This window comes from Chaetodon auriga, chromosome 3 (assembly GCF_051107435.1).
Source record: "Chaetodon auriga isolate fChaAug3 chromosome 3, fChaAug3.hap1, whole genome shotgun sequence".
Lineage (NCBI taxonomy): Eukaryota > Metazoa > Chordata > Actinopteri > Chaetodontiformes > Chaetodontidae > Chaetodon > Chaetodon auriga.
This window is the reverse complement of record NC_135076.1, coordinates 27,583,502-27,602,226: the sequence shown is the minus strand read 5'-3', so window position 1 is coordinate 27,602,226 and position 18,725 is coordinate 27,583,502. Positions and strand designations below refer to the sequence as shown.

The window sequence follows — 18,725 nt, the reverse complement described above, 5'->3', positions numbered from 1 at the left end:
GTCTCTGTGTAGACACAAGAACAGGCTGTGGGCTGGTGGAGCGTGCTAGCGCTTCTCCCTGCAGACACTCTCCCTCCCTCCTGTCTATTCTCCCATCAGAGAGGAGGCGAGAGTTGGTAATACCGCTGACTTCAGCAGATCATCCCGTCCCAGTCTGTTATTTCACGGTTTCAGTGGTTAAGTACTCCCTGTTGAGTAAGATATAGCGAGGCAATTATTCTGTAATTATGGAGCCAAAAGACGAGAAATGGAGTCAAGAGTGACTGGGCTCATGTAAATCACTGCTAAAGAAAAAGGGTGAAAAAAACAAGCCTGGTTTTCCACTTAGGCGAGCAGTCGGTGCCTCCATGTAGAGTATGAATAAAATCTGAAATCAGATCCAGTGATTAAAGGCTGGAAGTGTTCAACCTCCACTCAAACATCCCTCATCCAAAAAGCATAGTTTATAACGCAAACATTGAGTCGATTGGCAGAAAATTGGCAACTGTTTCGCTGAAGCGTTCATCGTTTAACATTAGTTTATCGGCAAACATTCGATGTTTCCAGCCTCTCAAACGTGAGCATTTTTACTTTTTTTAAATATTATCATTAACTTAATATCTTTTGTGTTTTAGACTGTCAGACAAAACAAGCAATCGTTAACAAAAACAAGTAGTCTTGGTCTTGAACGTTTCATAGAATAAACAATTCATCAGTTAATTAAGACATGTAATGGAGTTGCATTATGGGAAATGTAGGATGCAGGGTGTTTGGCCTGTTCAAAGGACTAAAAGTCGTGATGTTTTGCCGTTACATGAAACTGACTGAACGAATACTCTGTTCCACAGAGGATGAATCCCACTGACTTCCTGATCCTGACTGTTCCTCTAGCGCCACCTTGAGGTTGACATTTGTGGTTTTGAGCGAAATGTCTCAACTGCTGGATGAATTTCCTGCAGACATTCATTAATCCAGCGCCACCATCAGGTCAGAATTTCGATTAGTTCAGTACTTTGTTTTATACATAAAAACCTTCAAAACTACTGTCATTTCAACGGTCCCTCAGCTGCACTTTGTGTTTCGTGCTAATTAGCAAATATTAGCATTTTGAAACATTTTGGATGGTTAGCATGTTATCATTTTATCTGCTTAGCATCAGCGTGTTAGCATGTCACTGTAGCATGGTTTGCATTTAGGTCACTGTGCCTGAGGACAAACTCACAAAGCTGCTAGCATCAAACACAGCATTACAACTACAAACTACTTCAAATGACAGTAACCAAACAAAGATCTCACGCTGAGCACGTCACACGAGAGACACACAAGATCACTTTGAAAGTTTGAGGGTTTATCATATTTCTCAAATGACATGATGTTTCACATGATGAGTTTCATCAAGACATTTTCTGTGAAGGCTCTACATTAACATATCATATTCCAAGCTGGTCAGGTCCAACAAATGATGGTATCGAGGTGCATTATGGGAAATGAAGGAACCAGGGATTTCGGATCATCTTTATACAGACTGTGTGTTTGATCCATATAATGAACTAAAAGACTCTGCTGCTACAGTTTGGACCAATTTTTGTCGATTGTGTGATTCAGAATAATTAAAGTCTCCCTTTAAAAAAAAAAGCACATTTAGAATTAAGCAGTAGTGCCATTAAAACTAAAATTATAACTGATGCAAGGCTTCAGTGGCCCCGGCTACTGTCTGCTTATCAGTGTCATCATGAGTAACATGATGCAAAGACACACGATCACCATCAAGTCTTCTCAGAGGATACAGTAAGAACAAAACCAGCCGAGAAATCTGCAATCATGTATTTATGTTTAGGTTGTTAAAGGGTTAACAGAAGAGAAACAGGAGCTGCAGCTCATACCAATATACAGAAAAATGAAAACATGATTGTGGAATCACTGGAAATTGAAAAAAAAAACAAAAAAAAACCACAAACACAAGAAGTCCTAAACATTGTAATAAAGGCACTATCAGTTCGACCTCTGACCCCGTCTCTTTCTGCTGAAAACGACCCTGTGACCCAGTCAAAGCTCTGGTCCTCCACACATTCAACTCAGTCTTTTCCTCCAGCTGTGGTTCGTTTACAGGCTGCAACAGCAGCGATCAGCGACATGAAGGACGCACAGCACCATCTCTGTGATGAAATACTGACACGATGTGTTAAAAATTGAGAACATCTCAGTGGGATAAAAAAATTAGTCGTCACGCACCAAAGGATGCAATGGTCCAGTCTATTTCCTCTTCTAGCATTTGGTCCAAACACATGTTCACTGCATGTTAATAAAATATGTAACGCAGCTCGATTCTTTTTGTTCTGTAACCGTTTTATCTTCTGTAACTCGTAAACAAGAATTTGTGCACCTAAAATGTGATGTGCAAAAAACTAATAACACAAGATGGAGCTGGACAGCTTTCTGAGCTCGTTTCCTTTTCCAACCCGTCACACGACAGAAAAACACATTGAACTATGCTTTTAAACGTGTTGAGGTTTGCTGCTGTTTGTTCGACGGCCACGAAAAGCCAAACAAAGAACTCTGGAAATCAGAGGCCGCTTGTGTTTGGCTTTGAGACGCATCGCATTCAGTCCCCATTTCACTTGAATTCTTTCTCACGGTTCAGACTGACAGTTTATCCATGTTAAGTTTTCTCAACAGCTGCACCGGCAATTTAAAAAAAAAAGGAAAAATACACACATTCTTGGTAGAAATTCCACAGTATCGTCTGAAAGGGATTTTCCATCCTGCAGGGTCCCAGAAAAAGCTCCGGAGCGTCCTCCAGCACCACTCGGCGAGTCTTTCCCTCCCAGTGTAAATGACTTCTGACGGCGTTCGTGCGGAGTCCTGTGCAGCCGTCACTCTTCTCCTTTAGTTGACTTTAGGGTAGATCTTTTCATAGAAGAAGCTCTGCGCCAGGACATACAGCTCCCCGTCCTTTTCCCTGACGGCGTGGGCACGCACGAACTGAAACTGTTCCAGCGCAAACTCGTAAAACTCATTTTCGATTTTCCAGATGTCGGACTGCTGCAGCTTGGCTATTGTCTCTTTGGTGGGGGGCTTCTTTTCGGTGGTCTTTCGCAGATGGGACTTCTTTCCTGAAGGAACGTGAGAAGGTTGAATGAGTCTGTCAGTCTCGATGACACAGAGTTCCTACAGACATGATGACTTTGCTCTGAACCCAGGTGTGCTGTGTTGTACCTGTTCGGTAAAGCTCCGTAGCTCCCTTGAAGAACCGAGGCAGCGCTGCCTCCAGGATCATGACGAAGTCCTCCAGCTCCTCGGTCACTCCCACGAGCAGGTACTCGTTCACCAGGTTGTACTTGGCCTGTTCCAGCGCCCATCTGCTGCCCACATTCCTGCACACAAGATATGATCAATACATCTGAGATCAGTCAGCTGGTGTTTGTAATGGAGACTCTGCGCAGGACAAATCCAATGATGTGCTGCTGAATGCTCCATGATAAGCTTCACGCTGTGCTGTAGGGCTGACCTATTTGAGGAAAATATCAATACTGCGATTGCAAGTGTAATTATTTCTGTGTTTGTATTTGTGGTCTACGTTAAACAAGACCGTCCCAAGAATAATCAGACGCTTATCTTGTTTCTACTGGGATGTATTTGCTCATTGTTGGGGGCTTTTCTAGGGTTTTTTTTTCTCAACAGGTCAGTTAAAGCTGCTTTAATCGTCATATAATCACGACAAAGCATCAAATGAAAATGTGACGATGATGTGTCGATGAACGCCACTGCCGCTCTGGTGGAGCTGTCAGTGGCAGTGTGGTTATACTGGGCAGCTTCCAGGTGTGAATGTGATCAGGTCGATCCAGCAAAGGAGACTTCCTTTCAGTGAAACGTCCCTGAATTAATAAAGGTTAAAGCAACAAAAACAACACATGGTCACACCAGAAAACTGTTTGTAAGGTACTTCTCACAGTGTTTTTGATATCCGCCTGACAAACCTGTGACACAGGTGACAGCTCTGCACGAACGTTAAAGCTTCACAGAGCGACAGGACTGCAGACTCTGGACCGCCATTTTTCACAGTCTGCTTACAGGTCTGGGTTGTATAACGCTGCGTCGGTCGAGGCTGAGGTGTGGAGTTAGAAAGGAGTGAGTTTACCAGACTGCACCTCATCTCTGCTTGAAGCTAGAGGCTACTTTAATCACCACTAGCATAACACATCTGAATCTCTTGGTGTTGCATTGTGGGTAATGTAGGCACTGAGAATGCCTACATATAAAAAGATGTTATTGCTGCATCGATTTCGATCGTCTTTTTCAGTCACGCATCCTTCTAAGCTGTGAAACTTAGTGTCTTAATATGCAAAAAAGCTCAACAGAGAAACTCCAACAACTCACCAGATGTCTGCCAATACATGTGACGACTGATAAACACCTGCCACCCTGATGACCACCAAAAACACACCTTACTTTCCCCTTTGTTCTTTCGTCTTCCACAGAACATCAGCAGCCACCTGCTAAACGTTTCACGGGCTGCGGCCTGTTCAGACGCTGTGAATTGCGTCAGTCATTATCCAAACTGCGGCTGTTTGTCATCAGCAGTTTATCACAGACATGAACTGTGTTGTGCTTCCGGCCCACTCACCAGCACTCTGAATGGTGGCCGCAGAAGAAGGGGATCTGCAGCCAGAGCTTCTCAGGAGCGCAGTCAGACCCCCCCGACGACACACACTCGTCAAAGGTCTGAAAAACACAGAAACAGTCACGATCACACGTTAATGTGGGACAAACGACGGGCCTGAAACAAGACTCACGAGCTTCAGATAAAAACCTTTTTGTCCCCTTGCTTCCTCCGTCGTAGACCTGGTCTGTAGTCGTCTCCGAAGCGTAAGAAGTAGTAATACGACACCAGGCGCTCGATGGGGTCCCGCACCACATTTATGTACATGGGCTTCCCCTTCGCTCCATATCTGAGCACAGACAAAGAGAACGGCACATCTTTAAAGCTTTTATTTGCATCGGACGGACACTTTCAAATCTAACAGACCGTGAAGCCACATTTCTGCACCTAATTAATGGTGTTTAATGCAGTAAAGCTCAGTGAGCGTGTGGCAGCGTCAGGGAGAACTGATACTGAGAGCTAACCGGGTCTCTCTCACCGAGGAACACTTACACCATTAGGATAATTACCTGTGATCAGTGGAACGATAGTGTCACGGGAGATAAGGACAACAATGCAATTAATCAACACTAAAGCACACGTTAGCAATCAATACATGACCTCCCTTTATCTGCTCTGCTAACTGTTTGTAACTAATCTGGATATTAATGGTATTACAGGAAATGAAGGGCTTTACTTTGAGAAGTCCAGATAAGCTACATGGCCGTGGTAGAAGCCGGGCTTCATCTCTCTCCACGAGGTGACGTTCCTGACAAAGCGCACCTGTAGCCAAAGATAATGGAAACCAATTATGGAGCAGCAGGCAAACTCCAGCAAATGGAAAAACACAGCAGCAACAAAGAACGCTGGGACAGAGGAGTGAAGAGGGCTCGCTCTGCTGAGGACACATTCAGATTCCTGCTCAAAGGCTGATGGAAAGTCTCTGCAGTCGACATTTTAAGAGTTTTAGTGAAGATTTATTGTAAGGAAATCAGATGATCGGAAAAAAGAGGCTGCGGAGTTTAGCAGATGGTCTCAAAAGGCAGCCAATCAGCTGACAGAGCAGGTCACACACTTCCTGCGTCAACATCAGCGCTGAAGGTTTGTTTTCAGACGCGCGGGAGTGAAATCTGACGCTACGTCGTTTATTTAGACACGACAAACTATGAGGAGAGTGGTTATTGTGATCAAAGAAAAGGAAAATAATGGGATTGTTAACACACTGACTCCACCGGAAATCACGTTAAGACGATGGCAGGACAGTTTAAAAGGGCAATGATCAGAGAAAATCGAGCTGAAGGTATGAACAGTGGGGTACGACAAGCTAATGTACAGTGGAAATGACATCCTTGAGTGACAGTATGAAATGAAAACCACCATGTTTTAATGCTGTATTTCATATGTTGAAATAAGGCGACATGTTTAACAGCTGTATGACGTCTCACTACACGCAGCTGAAAGACGTACAAATCTCATGTGTTAACTGTTGGTGGTGAATGGCCTTCGTTTACACACACACACACACACACACACACACACACACACACACACACACACACACACAGCAGCAGGCTGACCGTTCTGGCTAAGCTAAATGCCGTTACTGGACACAAAATGTGCTGGAAATCGACGTGGCTCTGATGAGTCTTTCCCCTCGCCTGTTTTATCACGTGTGGGGCAAACAGACAGTTTGTGTGATGGCAGACCGGACGTTACCTTGGTGCTGGCAGCCAAAAATATCACGAGCGTAGCTGTGAGGCCTTTATACTGTGTGTCCTGAGATGCTCTGGCATCTCATGTGAATGCAGCCGGTGTAACAGGCGCTGACGCCTCACAAACCTTCTCTGGAGCTTTTAAAACATCTATACACATTCAAGATAAGACACAAACTACCAGCTAACCCGGCTCACACTATATTCTCCTGCTGAGGTTCCCTAAACGCCTCACACCAAGAGTTGTTTGTTGAGAGTGAAAGACCTGATCCGGTGAATCAAAAGGAAAACGTGAGCTTGCGCACTAACTAACTCACATTCCTGGTAAACGGATCTGGAACCAAAACAAGCCTGCAGAGTGGAAACAGACTAAATCACTGATTAACTTCTGTTTCTCTCTCGTCTGCAGTGCAGTCAGCAAGTTTATGGACAGTCGTGTGTTTATCATTAGTGGAAGAAAGACTGAGGCTGTTCAGATGCACATTCATGGAACAGTGCTGGAACAGGGCAGCCATTTTTTTCCCACCAGTTTCTGGAGACTGCAGCAGGACAATGACTCTAATGGCAAAAACATGTTCGTGATTGGCCAACTGAGCCACATGAACTGAACCCAACTGCTCCTCTGTTTCACTGCCAGAGCAGACGGACGGCAAAGAGCAGCCAAAACCGGAGCATCAGCAGGAGGACAGGAAGTGTCTGCTGATCTGTGGTGAAATTTGCAGCTCAGATGGATGATATGAGCTGACGACATGTCTCTGCTTCCATCTCTTTTTTCCTTTATTTACATCATAATGCGACCATTCGCCGACATCCATCGCACCATCTGAACATGCTACGAACTGCTATCATTCAGAGTGAGACCATATTAGACTGATGTTACACAATAAAACATGAACCAAACTTGTAGAATGATTATTTCAGTCTACAGGCAACGTCACACTTCAGACAGTCAGTGACTGCAAAGGATTAATAAAGTCTCTTCATTTATGTTTACATCCCATCCATCCATCAGTCTGTCTGTAATCTATTACTGAAAACCTGACCTTCAGTGAATGAAACCTCCTATCTGGAAAACCTCTGTGCACCAAAATATTATCAGTTTGTTTGCTGATCTTGTGAATGCAGTGCTCTTAAACTTCAGTCCTGAACATTCGTCTAAATAACTCAGAGACAGATCTGAACGATAAGCTATGCAGAAGATTACAGAAACAGAATTTACAGTCTGAAACTTAAAGGTCATTACTGCTGAAGCTCTACGTTGAACAGCTGTGAGGCTGTTCATAAAGCCTCTATATACATTTCCCACATTCACCTGAAAACATTTCATGTTACAACCAGTTCAGCTCCGTCCACAGCAGACGCCTGCTTCTTATTCCAGATCTTCAGCTGTGAGGATCAAAGTGCCCACAGGCCAACAAAGGGCTCTTCTATCTTTGCTTCTTTGTTGTATTAAGCGCAGTATTATTAGTATTAAGACTGATACGTGCTCATGTGAGAGTTCCAAGTTTCTGTGTCTTTGGGCTGGAAATGTATTACAGTATGTGCGGTTAAAGCTACAGGAGAGGGCTTTGACGTCCTGTGATCCTGTCTGAACTGGCACCACAGCATGTGAACACAGAGACGGTGGACGGCTCACCTGGTCTTGCAGAGACATGACGGGATTGTTTTTGGTTGTGTTGATGTGCAGCACGTGGAAGCGATTCTTCCCACACAGGTCGTAGGCGATGTTCGTGAAGGACGTGCTGGCCGTCTTCGGCACTCTGTTGTAGATGATGACCATGTCGTCTTTGTCCGCCAGCGGCGGCGATTCCCGCCCGGCGTCGTCGCTGTGACGCTGCTCCACTTCAGCCACCTCGTGTCTGGCAATGGTACGTTCTACACGGGCAGAAAATGTGATAATTATCATTAGACAAAGCAAATGTTGATTGCTTCTTCAGTTTATGTGATGATGATGATGATGATGATGATGAAGTGGCGGAGATTCTCTGGATTTTAGTTCCTGCTTGTTATTCTCATCTGGCAGCACACACAGCAGGTGTGAGGCCACCAGCACGACAAAGACAAAGGTACATCAGCTGTATAAATGAACAAGTAGCTTACATTTTCAAGGTAGCGAGGCTGATTAGCACGCTTTAATTAAGGAAAACAACTTAGACCTTCAAAACACAACAACACCAAAACAAGTAATTAAGCTTTTGATGATAATATTGACAGGAGGCGTAATTAAAAGTGTTGTCTCCCACTTCTTTTCTCCACTGCAATGTTAATTAAAACCAATTACAGGAATGGCCTTGTGGGCGTCTCTTGGACCGGCTGTGCATCGCTCAGCGCACTGCAGGCGTCCTGACACCATGCGCAGAGATAAGCCACGTGTCTGCAGGACGTTTGTTAAGCTGCATTTGAGGGCAGGCAGATGGTCTCTTGGCCCTTGAATTTCCATCCTCTTAAAGACATTTTAGTCAATGTGTTCGAGTACTGCTCACAAACTCACGGTCAAACACAAACACGCATTCTCTGAAAGCACAATTCAGTCCTGTGCTAAAGACAGTGACACACAATTACAATTAGTCATTTGGCAGACGCTTTTATCCAAAGCAACGTACATATTAATTCACACACCATAGGGGGCAGTTTCGGGGTTCAGTATCTTGCCCACAGATACTTCGGCATGTGGACTGCTGAGGCCGGGGCTCGGTGGACGACCGCTCTGCCTCCTGAGCCAACAATCAGCTTTACTGAGCTGCAGTAATGTAAGTGTGAAGATACAAAGGAGATGTTTTCACCTGCAGCAGGTGTCTACTTTTAACAGGTATTACTGTCCAGGATGCCAACATGAGCTGAGTGGATGCTCTCCTTTAAAATATCTGATTGGTTGTCTCTTTGTCTTTTCTATCAATGGTTACCTCAAACAGCTGTTTGTCAAACATTGTCACTTAGAAAAAGGGAACAGAAGTTTTATAATCTGTAACCAAATAAAACTTGTGTGTCTTTCCTTCAGATTAACACTCAGTGTAACTTCAGTCTTTGGCACCAACGTTTTCATGTGGAATAAGATTTCAAAGGCTCAAACAGCTTGAACTCAATGATTGTGTCATAATCTCTGTGTACACAGTTCACCACCTTTGTTTTGGTCTTACCGAGTTTGGCTCTTGACTCCTCCAGTTTCTGGATCTGGTTCTCTACAAAGAGCATCGCCACTCCAAACGCTAAAACAGCCAACAGCTGGAACTTGGGCGGCATCATGATTCTTAAAAGCCCCATCAAACAACCAGATGAATCATAACTCGGATACAACTGAACAGTGAAGCCTCTCAGATCCACTGCTAACGGCTAACGGCTAATCCAGCACAGGAGCACCCAGCGTGTGCTGCTGACCGGCTGATCTGAGATCACCCACTTCGAGTAAAACAAATTAAATGTCGCTCACGTAAAGTTAGCTGTTCAGCGCCATTAGCTGATTCTCAACAGCCGTTCAACGAGCTTAACGGAACGTTAGCCAAACAAACTGACGTTAGCTGGCTAGCTTCTCGGCTAACTATCATTATGAAGCCACGTAAAGCTCATGCTAACGTCATCTTTAGATGATGTCAGTCACTCATCGACTCAGGCTTGGTTTAACTCTGCCGACAGCCCGCAGCGTCCAAGAAGCTCGACCCATTTAAACACGACATGAAGCTGGAGGAGACAAATCGTCAAATCCAAACTACAGTTAATGTGCAGCAACAAGCATCACTGGAATGTAGCCGCAGCTTCTTCTTCTGCTGCTGCTTCTTCTTCTTCGAACTGGAATGTAAAAACTAGTGTTAAACATTCATATTGCCACCTGCTGGACCGGAGTGTGAACCGCGTCAGTGAAACAGGCCTGAACCTTCTGTCCTCTGCAGAAACATCGCAGTGTGAGCTCACTTTCAATCTTTTAATTTCCTTTGATCCATCACCTGCTCTCAGCAGTCTTTCTAAGCTCCACTTCTGCTCTGCCTCATTAATCTTATCTCATATCTCCATCTCTATAGTTATTAAAATACAGAACGTGCTCTCAGTATTGCAGTACATTACACCACTGACACAGATTTGAAGTTCTCTGTCCAATTAAACACAGTGTGGCATGAAACGTGCCCACGTCGTCAATAATTACATTTGTACTATAGAAGCCTTTCAGGTGAAAACACCTCAGCAGAGTTGAAATAGCACAAATCATTGGCGGCACTAGGGCAGGATAGGATGTACACATAGGCCGCGGGGCCTTTGTGTTGTATTTCTCAACTGTTTCCTCAGGTTGAATTCTCTTCGTTATGTCACTCTCGATGTGCCGAAGCGGCAGAGCTGACAGTCTCTGCCGTACCATAGTCTTCCTCATCCAGTTGCGCACCCGGCGTCCCAACTGTTAGCGACAGCGCCAATTTAAGCACTCTGGTGAAGTTTGGGTAAAACCCAGTCAAGGTAGCGGCTTTTAGATTTTCCAGAGTTTCACCGCCCGGACTCACTGTCACCATGGTGACTAGCATAGCTAGCGACGCAAATGCGTTAGCTTCTACGCTGCGGTGTAGCTACGCCGTGTGTACGTAATGATGACGCAGTAACCAATCAAATACCATCGAACTAAAACAAATAAAAATAAATAAATAGATAAAAATGAATAATATCTTAAAATGCGTGTTTTAATGTATTTCCCACCTCTTTCTAAAATAGAATACAAAATTTAAAAAATGTAATTTTATGATTTGATTTGATTTTTGTGATGATCTTATTTTATTTTTTGTGATAATTTTGGGGAAGCTAAGCTTCCCCCAGCCTCTTATTAGCGCCACCTATGGAACAAATTAGAAATGTAACTGTAGCTTCAGATGACAGCCAAAGTTTGTCCATTGCCCTGAATCTTTGCTGAATCTTTCTGAGGAGATTACTTTGGCATAAAGGCCTTTTGTATTGACATGTGCTGTGAGTCACTTCAGTCACATGTGACTCTCTTAGATACTCATCCTCTGATCAACAAAATCAGGCTCAGGTTATACTGAATGCAACCCGTGAAAGCTTATATCAAGTAATGTGAATTCTGGCCCTCATTTAACAGAATCACACAGATATTAATGTCAGAGGAATGTAAGTCTCATCACCTGAGATCACAGTGAGGCATTTCTGTGTTATATTAGAGCAGCTGATCCAAACCTCAAACGTCCAATTACAGCACAGAGCACCAACAGGAAGAGACGCCTGATTACAGGTGTGTTATTCTCAAATATCTTTGCTTCCTCATCCACTGTGAGGAGGGAAGTGTGTTCAGTGTGTTCAGATAATGACCGTGTTATCAGAAAAATGCAGATGTAACCAAAAGTGCTCTTCCTCATTCTTCAGATTGTGACAGTCTCTGCTTTATGAACAGCTCGGCCAAACACTGAGAGAGGTCCGCAAGCCTTGAATCTACAGGATGGTGTTTAATTTCGCTGATTTTAAGGGCAACAAACATTAATCAGCATTTCTGTCAAAGTGCCAGTGTTCGCCAGCTGGCTGGTTTTCCACTGCTTCCTTTAGTGCCAATGACCATTACTGTCTTTCCATACCTGCAGACGTGCAGAGCAGAATTAAACAGAAGACATAAATAAACAGGCTGGAAGCAGAAGTTTGCAGTATGTAAAAGTAACCCTAACCCATATTATCGTAATGTTATTTGGGGCTAATGTGCTGGTGGAGTTTAGGCGAGTAAATACTGTGGAAAAAAAAGATAAACATCAAGTCAAAGTGGATGATCTGTAAGAAGGAGGATGATGAAAAGATGAAGAAGGCCACCAGCACCACATCCACTGCCTCGCTGACAGAGCTGTGATGCATTTCTCAGCCTGTAGGTGGCGCCAGAGCTCCAAAGATGAGGATATGTTGGTCGGATATGAAAGGTCCAACCTCATCTGAGCAAACTGGAAGTCAAAGTCTGAGGGTTACAAACAGTAACTGTGCTGAAGTTTGTCTTTGTGAACATCAGACCAACATGTCTGCAGTGAAAAGGCATCACGCTGCTGATCGCTGCTCTGAAGCTCAACGAAGCTTCGTGGCTTCGTGATGGTCGGATCATCACTTGTATGACAGGATCTACTTTTAGACAACCAGAAACTGACTTCAAGTCAGATTTGCTATCAGCTTGTTGTGTTTGTGTTGAGGAACAGCGTGACGGGCCTCGAGGTGAGGTTGGACTCATCGTCTCTCGAGCTGCTTCTTTGCTGCAGTTTAATGAAATGATTAGAGTCACTTTCAGTGTGATTAAATGTTACCACCTACTTATGACGTCCATTAATTGTATTATCAAGAAATGTGATTTCATGCAAATTATCCAAACCCTCTTCTGCCTGTTTCTGGGAAATAAAGCCAGATCCCAAAGGACTGACAGGGTCCAGACGGAGAGCACAGCGCCTGACCATCAGCGTCTATCTGAGGAGAGCCGTCCACTTTATTCAATTACCCCCAAACAATGTGACGATTATTCTATTTATCATACGCTGCTGCAGGGCTGGAGATAACAAGTAACCACCAGGGATGAACTGATGACCTGCACTGCATTTTCTATTGATAACACTAATAGGATAAACAACAACACAACAATCAATACGGTTATTTATGTCAGATGTTTGGATCCTCGGCTTCATGACAGGATGCGCACAAATCCAATTCACTTTTTGGAGTGTTAAATCCTTTCTGTTAAAATCTTAAATTACATTTTGATTATATTTTTAGTCTAAGTGGTGTCACACCTATAAAACATGACAGAATACAAATCATATATTCTGATTATCGAGGCAGAGACCAGGATCGGGCTGCAGGTGCTATTTGCATTTATAAGTTAGTGTGTAAAGTCCAGCCTGAATCTTAACATTTAGCTAGTTTTAAACTGGTGATTTAGTAAACTGGATTGAACTTTAGACCTCAGTGATGTGTTTGATGTAAACGATCTGCACTGCTGTCTAACCAAAGTAACCGTCGCATCACAAGCTGCAATAGAACTGATAAAAATCACAATTTTAGGGGCTAAAAGACATCAGACAGGCGAGTACGTAAGACTGTGTTTTATTTCTATATACACACGTGGTTAAATACATGGAGACTGTATCTAACAAAGCTGACCTGACCAATGCTACATGGTCATCCAAGCTAACGATATCGACGCTGGGTTCATTTTGGGAAACGTCATTTCTCAAACCGTTAGCAAACATTTTGAGTCAAATCAGATACGTCGGCCATATTTTACCTGTTTCCCTCTCCACTTTAAATGGGTCATACATTAGCAAGCTAACATTACGTTTCAGTCAGCTACACCTGGCAGGTACTGGGTGTGAACACGAGCTTGAACTTAAAGCTTCCTCCAGGCTTAGACATTAGACAATTACACAAAATAGGACTCACTTTTATTATTACACAAAAAGTGAAAATAACACAATACAAAAATCACAGCTTTTCAAAATCGGGATTATATCGTGATATTAATAAAGAAGATTAAAGCACAGAGAAATAAAAAACAACCAGTTTTCCCACAAAAAACGAGCGAGAAACTCCAGACGATGACGGAGCTGTGGACAATAAAAAAGACAGAGCGTGAAATGACTCTACACGTAGTCGAATCTCTGGTTGGAGTGTCGTCCGTCCATGCTCTGGGCCTTGTAGGAGTCGTTGTAGACTGGACGGGGTCTGATGTCGGACTTGTAGGCCGTGTGTTGAGAGGCGGCTTTGTAGGCCATCCCGTCGTACCTGCAGAGGATCACAACACGAGCAGCTTGAAATAAAACACCAGCTGATGGAGTGAATGAAAACAGACTCACAGCAGCTCCACCATCAACACGACTGAAAACACGACGAAGGACTGGAACTAAGCAAGAGCAGGAGGAGAGCAGAGGCACTTCGTCTGCATCGTTTTGGAAACAGCCCTGCAAGAATCTGCAACTCTGCGTTATATATGCAGAGAAAAAGACACAGCAAAGGGCTTCATTTACATTTTGCTGAGTGCGTGTCCTTAACTGTGAAAGGAACTGAGTTTTATTGCCCACAGCAGAACAAAATATTCAGAATATGCTTAATATTGTTGTTCAGCTTTGTCAGAATCCAAGATTTCTGTCTTTAAGTGCTTTCATGGACATTTAATCTGCACTAGTATTTAGCATTTCTGACATTTGCGTTGGATCTATTTAGCAGCTTTCTCATCTCTGTGACTTCACTGCGGAGCAGCAGAGAAGCTCTGTTAAAGGTCAGAAAAGGTCACAGATTAGTGACTGCCTCGTTCAGCGATGGAGCGTACCGCTGCTTGTCGTCTGAAGTCATCCCACGGCAGGCCAGAGACATCAAGACGCCTCCGATGACCAGGATAGCTGCACCGATCCAGCCCACGAAAAGAGCGGGGCCGAAAGTGTACCTGAGAGAAGACAGCCATTACAGGAAGCCGTCGCAAGGCGCCGTCACAGATCAAACGTCATCTTCATTTGACTTTACCTCGGAGTCAGAGCTCCTGTGAGTCCACCAACTCCCCCTCCGAACGTACCATACCCTCCGTCAGCGTACGTGGTGAACCGAAAACTCTGCACGATCAAGTTAGCAAAGGCCGACACGCCAGCGATGCCGCAGACACCTAAAGACAAAGAGCAAACGATGGAGCCAACGCAGAACGGCTCAGCTGAAACAACGAGCCGCTGTGGACAAAACATTACTGCACCTGCGAGAAGGAACATGATGCCGGCCGTCAGGGTCATCGTGGCTTTGATGTTGTCCTCCATGTTCCCCATTTTCAGGCACTTCAGAGAAAATATGGCGATCAGGCAGCCGATGGCGCCAAGAACAATCCCGACAATCATCAGGGCACGGACGGCTTGGAGCAGGGCTGAAGGTCAAAGTTACACCGTTTAGAAGAAGTACTACAGAAGTACATCAGACTTGATGTACTGGACATGTTTCAGGTACTTGCTGATTAAACATTAATGCATCAATAATGATAATATGAAATAACACAAGACTTTCATACTTTTCCTCATAACTCTGTACCTGAATGCAGGACTTCTACTTGGAACAGAGTATTAATACACTGTGATAGTACTATTTTAATTTAAATAGTCCACTAAAGACACTGTGTGCCTGACAGGTGAGATATCCTCACTTTACAAATGTCCCACTTGGTTTTTTCATCTCCGACATCAAATCAAAACTCGTTGCTGAGTTTTTCATCTTTGCCCGTTTTTCAGCTCCATCTCACACAGACGCAGTTTAAGGAGCTTTACAGGATAAAAAAACCAACAAATCAGTTCCAGTACTGCTCAGACACACACACACAAATACACAGATTTACTGCATGTTCATAAATTCTTACAGATAGAAGCACATTTACAAGAAAACAATGCTGAAGTGCTGAAAGGCCTTCAGGTCGCTCTGAAACGAATAACTACTGAAACTGTTGGTTCAGAATCCCCTAAAAAGACTGTTCCTATGTCAGAAATGTTCTTCAAGGAGTTCGACACTGACGCCGTTTACAATTAATGTCAAAGAAGTAAAGTGAGAAAAACAAAAGTGCAGCCGTGTTTCGTTCCAGCAGCAGCGATGTCAAAATTAATAAAATAAGGCACCGCGTCATAAAACACACTGACCTAAATGGCGCCTTTCAGTGGCCTCAGATATTGTCCCTGTGCTATTCTCGCCTTAATCCTTTAAGGCCTTATATACAATATGCTCTACACTGCATTCAGCTGTTAAGCACAGAGTGTGGAAATGTACTTTACATTGTGTGACACTCCGGTAAAGCTTGTGCTTGCTCAGCTAAGCTTTGGACGTCTCATCAAATTTCCATTTGATTCCGGAGAGACACCATCTTTTCTGCAGTCGACTGCATTTTTATGCAGGCGGGAAACGGAGGAAATCTGCCCTAAAACCTCCCAAATATTCTAAAGTACCTTCCGAGGCCCTTTGGAAAATGTCTCCTTAATCCAACACGTGGAGAAATACTCGATAAGTGTCTCTTTCTCTCGGAGGGTAATTCTCTTACCTGGCAGTCCCAGTATGGTAAAATAAGGCCTGCACTGAGTCGTCCCGTACGCCGTCCCCACACACGACCTCCATAACCCAGAGTACGTGTACACGTTTGTTACGACTGTAAAGGATCGGTCCTGTAAGCTCCACATGTCCATTGCTGTTGCAGCTGATATTAAGAATTGGCCCAACGCGGACAACATGAATCCTATTAACTGAATCATCGAGGCAGCCATTTTAGACGTCCCGCTCAAACAACGTTAGCCAACCGATGTCGCGGAGTCGTGAAATGGCAGCGTCTGCGTGTGCCAGCGCTTATCAACACGGAACAGCTCTTATCACATGTTTACCCAAAACTTTCAGGAGGCTTTGTCCCAGTTTCAGGAAACGGTGGCAGAGTGTCCACCTCTGAGTGAAGGAGGGGCTTTGACCTTTCATCATTAGCTTCCCATCATTCTGAGGAAACACAGCTGAAACCGTTCCGCATATTAATCCTCTCAGGCCAGCATTTTTTAACCAATCACAGCTTGAGGATGTAACTGCTTATTTCAAGCTGCATATTGAACAAATATTCCAGTTTAATGGAAAAAACTTCAGGATAAAGCATAGAAACATTACACTATAAAAACATATTTATCTACATTTTCAAGTCATCCATGTTGCTTCTGTTGCTTAATCATGATAAACACAGTTCTTCATGCTAACTTAATGACGGTCGATAACGTAAAGGTAAAAATACCTGGCAGTCCCAGGATGGTGAAATACGGCCGACACTCGGTGAAGCCGGAGCTCTGCCGAACACACGACCTCCACAGGCCCGAATACGAGTACACGGCGGTCACGGGGTTGTCGAAGAGGTCCTCCGTCGCCCACTGGTCCATCCCCGTGGCGGCGATGATTCCCGCCACCCCTAACAAACTGAGCATGAAGCCCATCACCTGACAGAGAGTCGCTACCATCGTGCTGCCTCGTCTCAAACGCTGTGATGGAAACGCTAACGGCTTCTCCTCGGCTCTGCAGCTGTGTGTTTGAATATGATATCAGCAGGTGTGAAGTCAAGAAGGACTCTGCCAGTGACCCTGCTTGTTTGCTCACAGCCCAGCCAAACACAGGAGGAGCTGGGTGGAGCGTGTTGGTCTGAAGGGATTGTGGTTGATGCTGCTGACTGACTCAACGGTGACCATGAGGTGGTTCTAACTGCTGACTGTCAGGAGTCACTGTTGTTTTAATAGAAACCTCAAATTCAGACCATTGACCGGCTGATTGACCGTTAGCAGGGTTATTTAAAAAGGTCCCAGACTGCTGCTGCACTTCAAACTCTAACTTTTATTGGTTGAAGCTGTTTTGAGTTCAAACCACCCATCAGCTGAAAATCTACTTCCTCAATCAGCTCTTTACTCAGAGCGACGCATGAACACACACTTTCCCCCCAAAGTTACAACAGCTTCAGTTATTTCACATGAAATGTTTGAGTATTTGTTTAATTGTCGGTGTTCCAGGAAGTCGTCCTGAAAAACTGTTTTAACTGGGTTAACTTCAACCAATCAGATCAACGAACCACGTGACGTAGTAGGAGAGCGAAACTGTTGCCAAAGCAGGTCGAGAGAAGAGCGAAAACATGTTTTCCATTGAGAAAAACCTCCAGTGCCGTTCTTTCAAATTCTGCAGCAGCAGCGAACCTCTTTGGGAGCCGCCATCATCGTTTTTGAAAGAACAATCCCTTCTTGTCACGACTAAAGCAGCTACCATCAGTTCCTTATAGGACGCTGATTGGTCCGAACCATTGTGGTCTAGCTTTATACGCGTAACCCAAAGTACGTTATTACGTTACCCATATTTACGTTTACTGTTAAGTGGCGACCTCTAGTGGTCGTAGTAATTATGACAGGTGGAAAGGAGGAAGTCAGGTGACGTCTGCATGCCCTCGTTTATTCACTCCAAAACAGTTTCTGAAATTGGGCCAAATTTGCATTTTCTGTTATTTATTTCAAAATTTTGCTTAAAATCCGCTTGACAACAGATGGAAACACGGCTGCTGTCTATCAAATATCAAATCTGATCGAACAACTCGCACACAGTCCTGATGAAGCAGCTTACTTTAAATTTTGGGAAATGTGCTTATTTGCTTGAAACTTAAGAGTTTCAACTCTCTCATCTGCCTGCTGAATATAAGGTTACGCCAAGCAGCCACTTAGCTTATCTTAGCTTAGCATTACGACTGAAAACTGCAGGACAGCTAGTCTGGTTCTGTAGCAAGGTAACAAAATCCTCCAACCAGCTCACTTATTAACATGTCGTGTCAAACTATACCTTTAATAAATAATACCTGAAGGTGTTTCTGTCTTAATTTTACCTTTGATTTTTGCTCATTTAGTCATTAATATTTAATGTTTTAGAGAAATACCTTTTCC

At 44.0% G+C, this 18,725-nt stretch overlaps 2 protein-coding genes across 2 annotated transcripts; both read right to left on the bottom strand.

Moving 5' to 3' along the window:
• Positions 1–1,791: 1,791 nt before the first annotated feature.
• On the bottom strand, positions 1,792–10,815 carry hs2st1b (heparan sulfate 2-O-sulfotransferase 1b). The gene is made up of 7 exons (XM_076726674.1): positions 9,468–10,815; positions 7,967–8,205; positions 5,316–5,401; positions 4,790–4,928; positions 4,604–4,701; positions 3,196–3,353; positions 1,792–3,092 (listed from the first exon to the last, which is right to left on the bottom strand). The coding sequence occupies exons 1-7, from the start codon at positions 9,589–9,591 to the stop codon at positions 2,866–2,868; spliced, it is 1,071 nt and encodes a 356-aa protein (XP_076582789.1). The 5' UTR covers positions 9,592–10,815; the 3' UTR covers positions 1,792–2,865.
• A 3,101-nt stretch (positions 10,816–13,916) lies between these two features.
• LOC143318598 (claudin-18-like) lies at positions 13,917–17,273 on the bottom strand. The gene is made up of 5 exons (XM_076727024.1): positions 17,054–17,273; positions 15,014–15,178; positions 14,794–14,929; positions 14,603–14,716; positions 13,917–14,058 (listed from the first exon to the last, which is right to left on the bottom strand). Exons 1-5 carry the CDS (start codon positions 17,271–17,273, stop codon positions 13,917–13,919), a joined length of 777 nt encoding a protein of 258 aa, XP_076583139.1.
• Between the last annotated feature and the right edge of the window lie 1,452 nt (positions 17,274–18,725).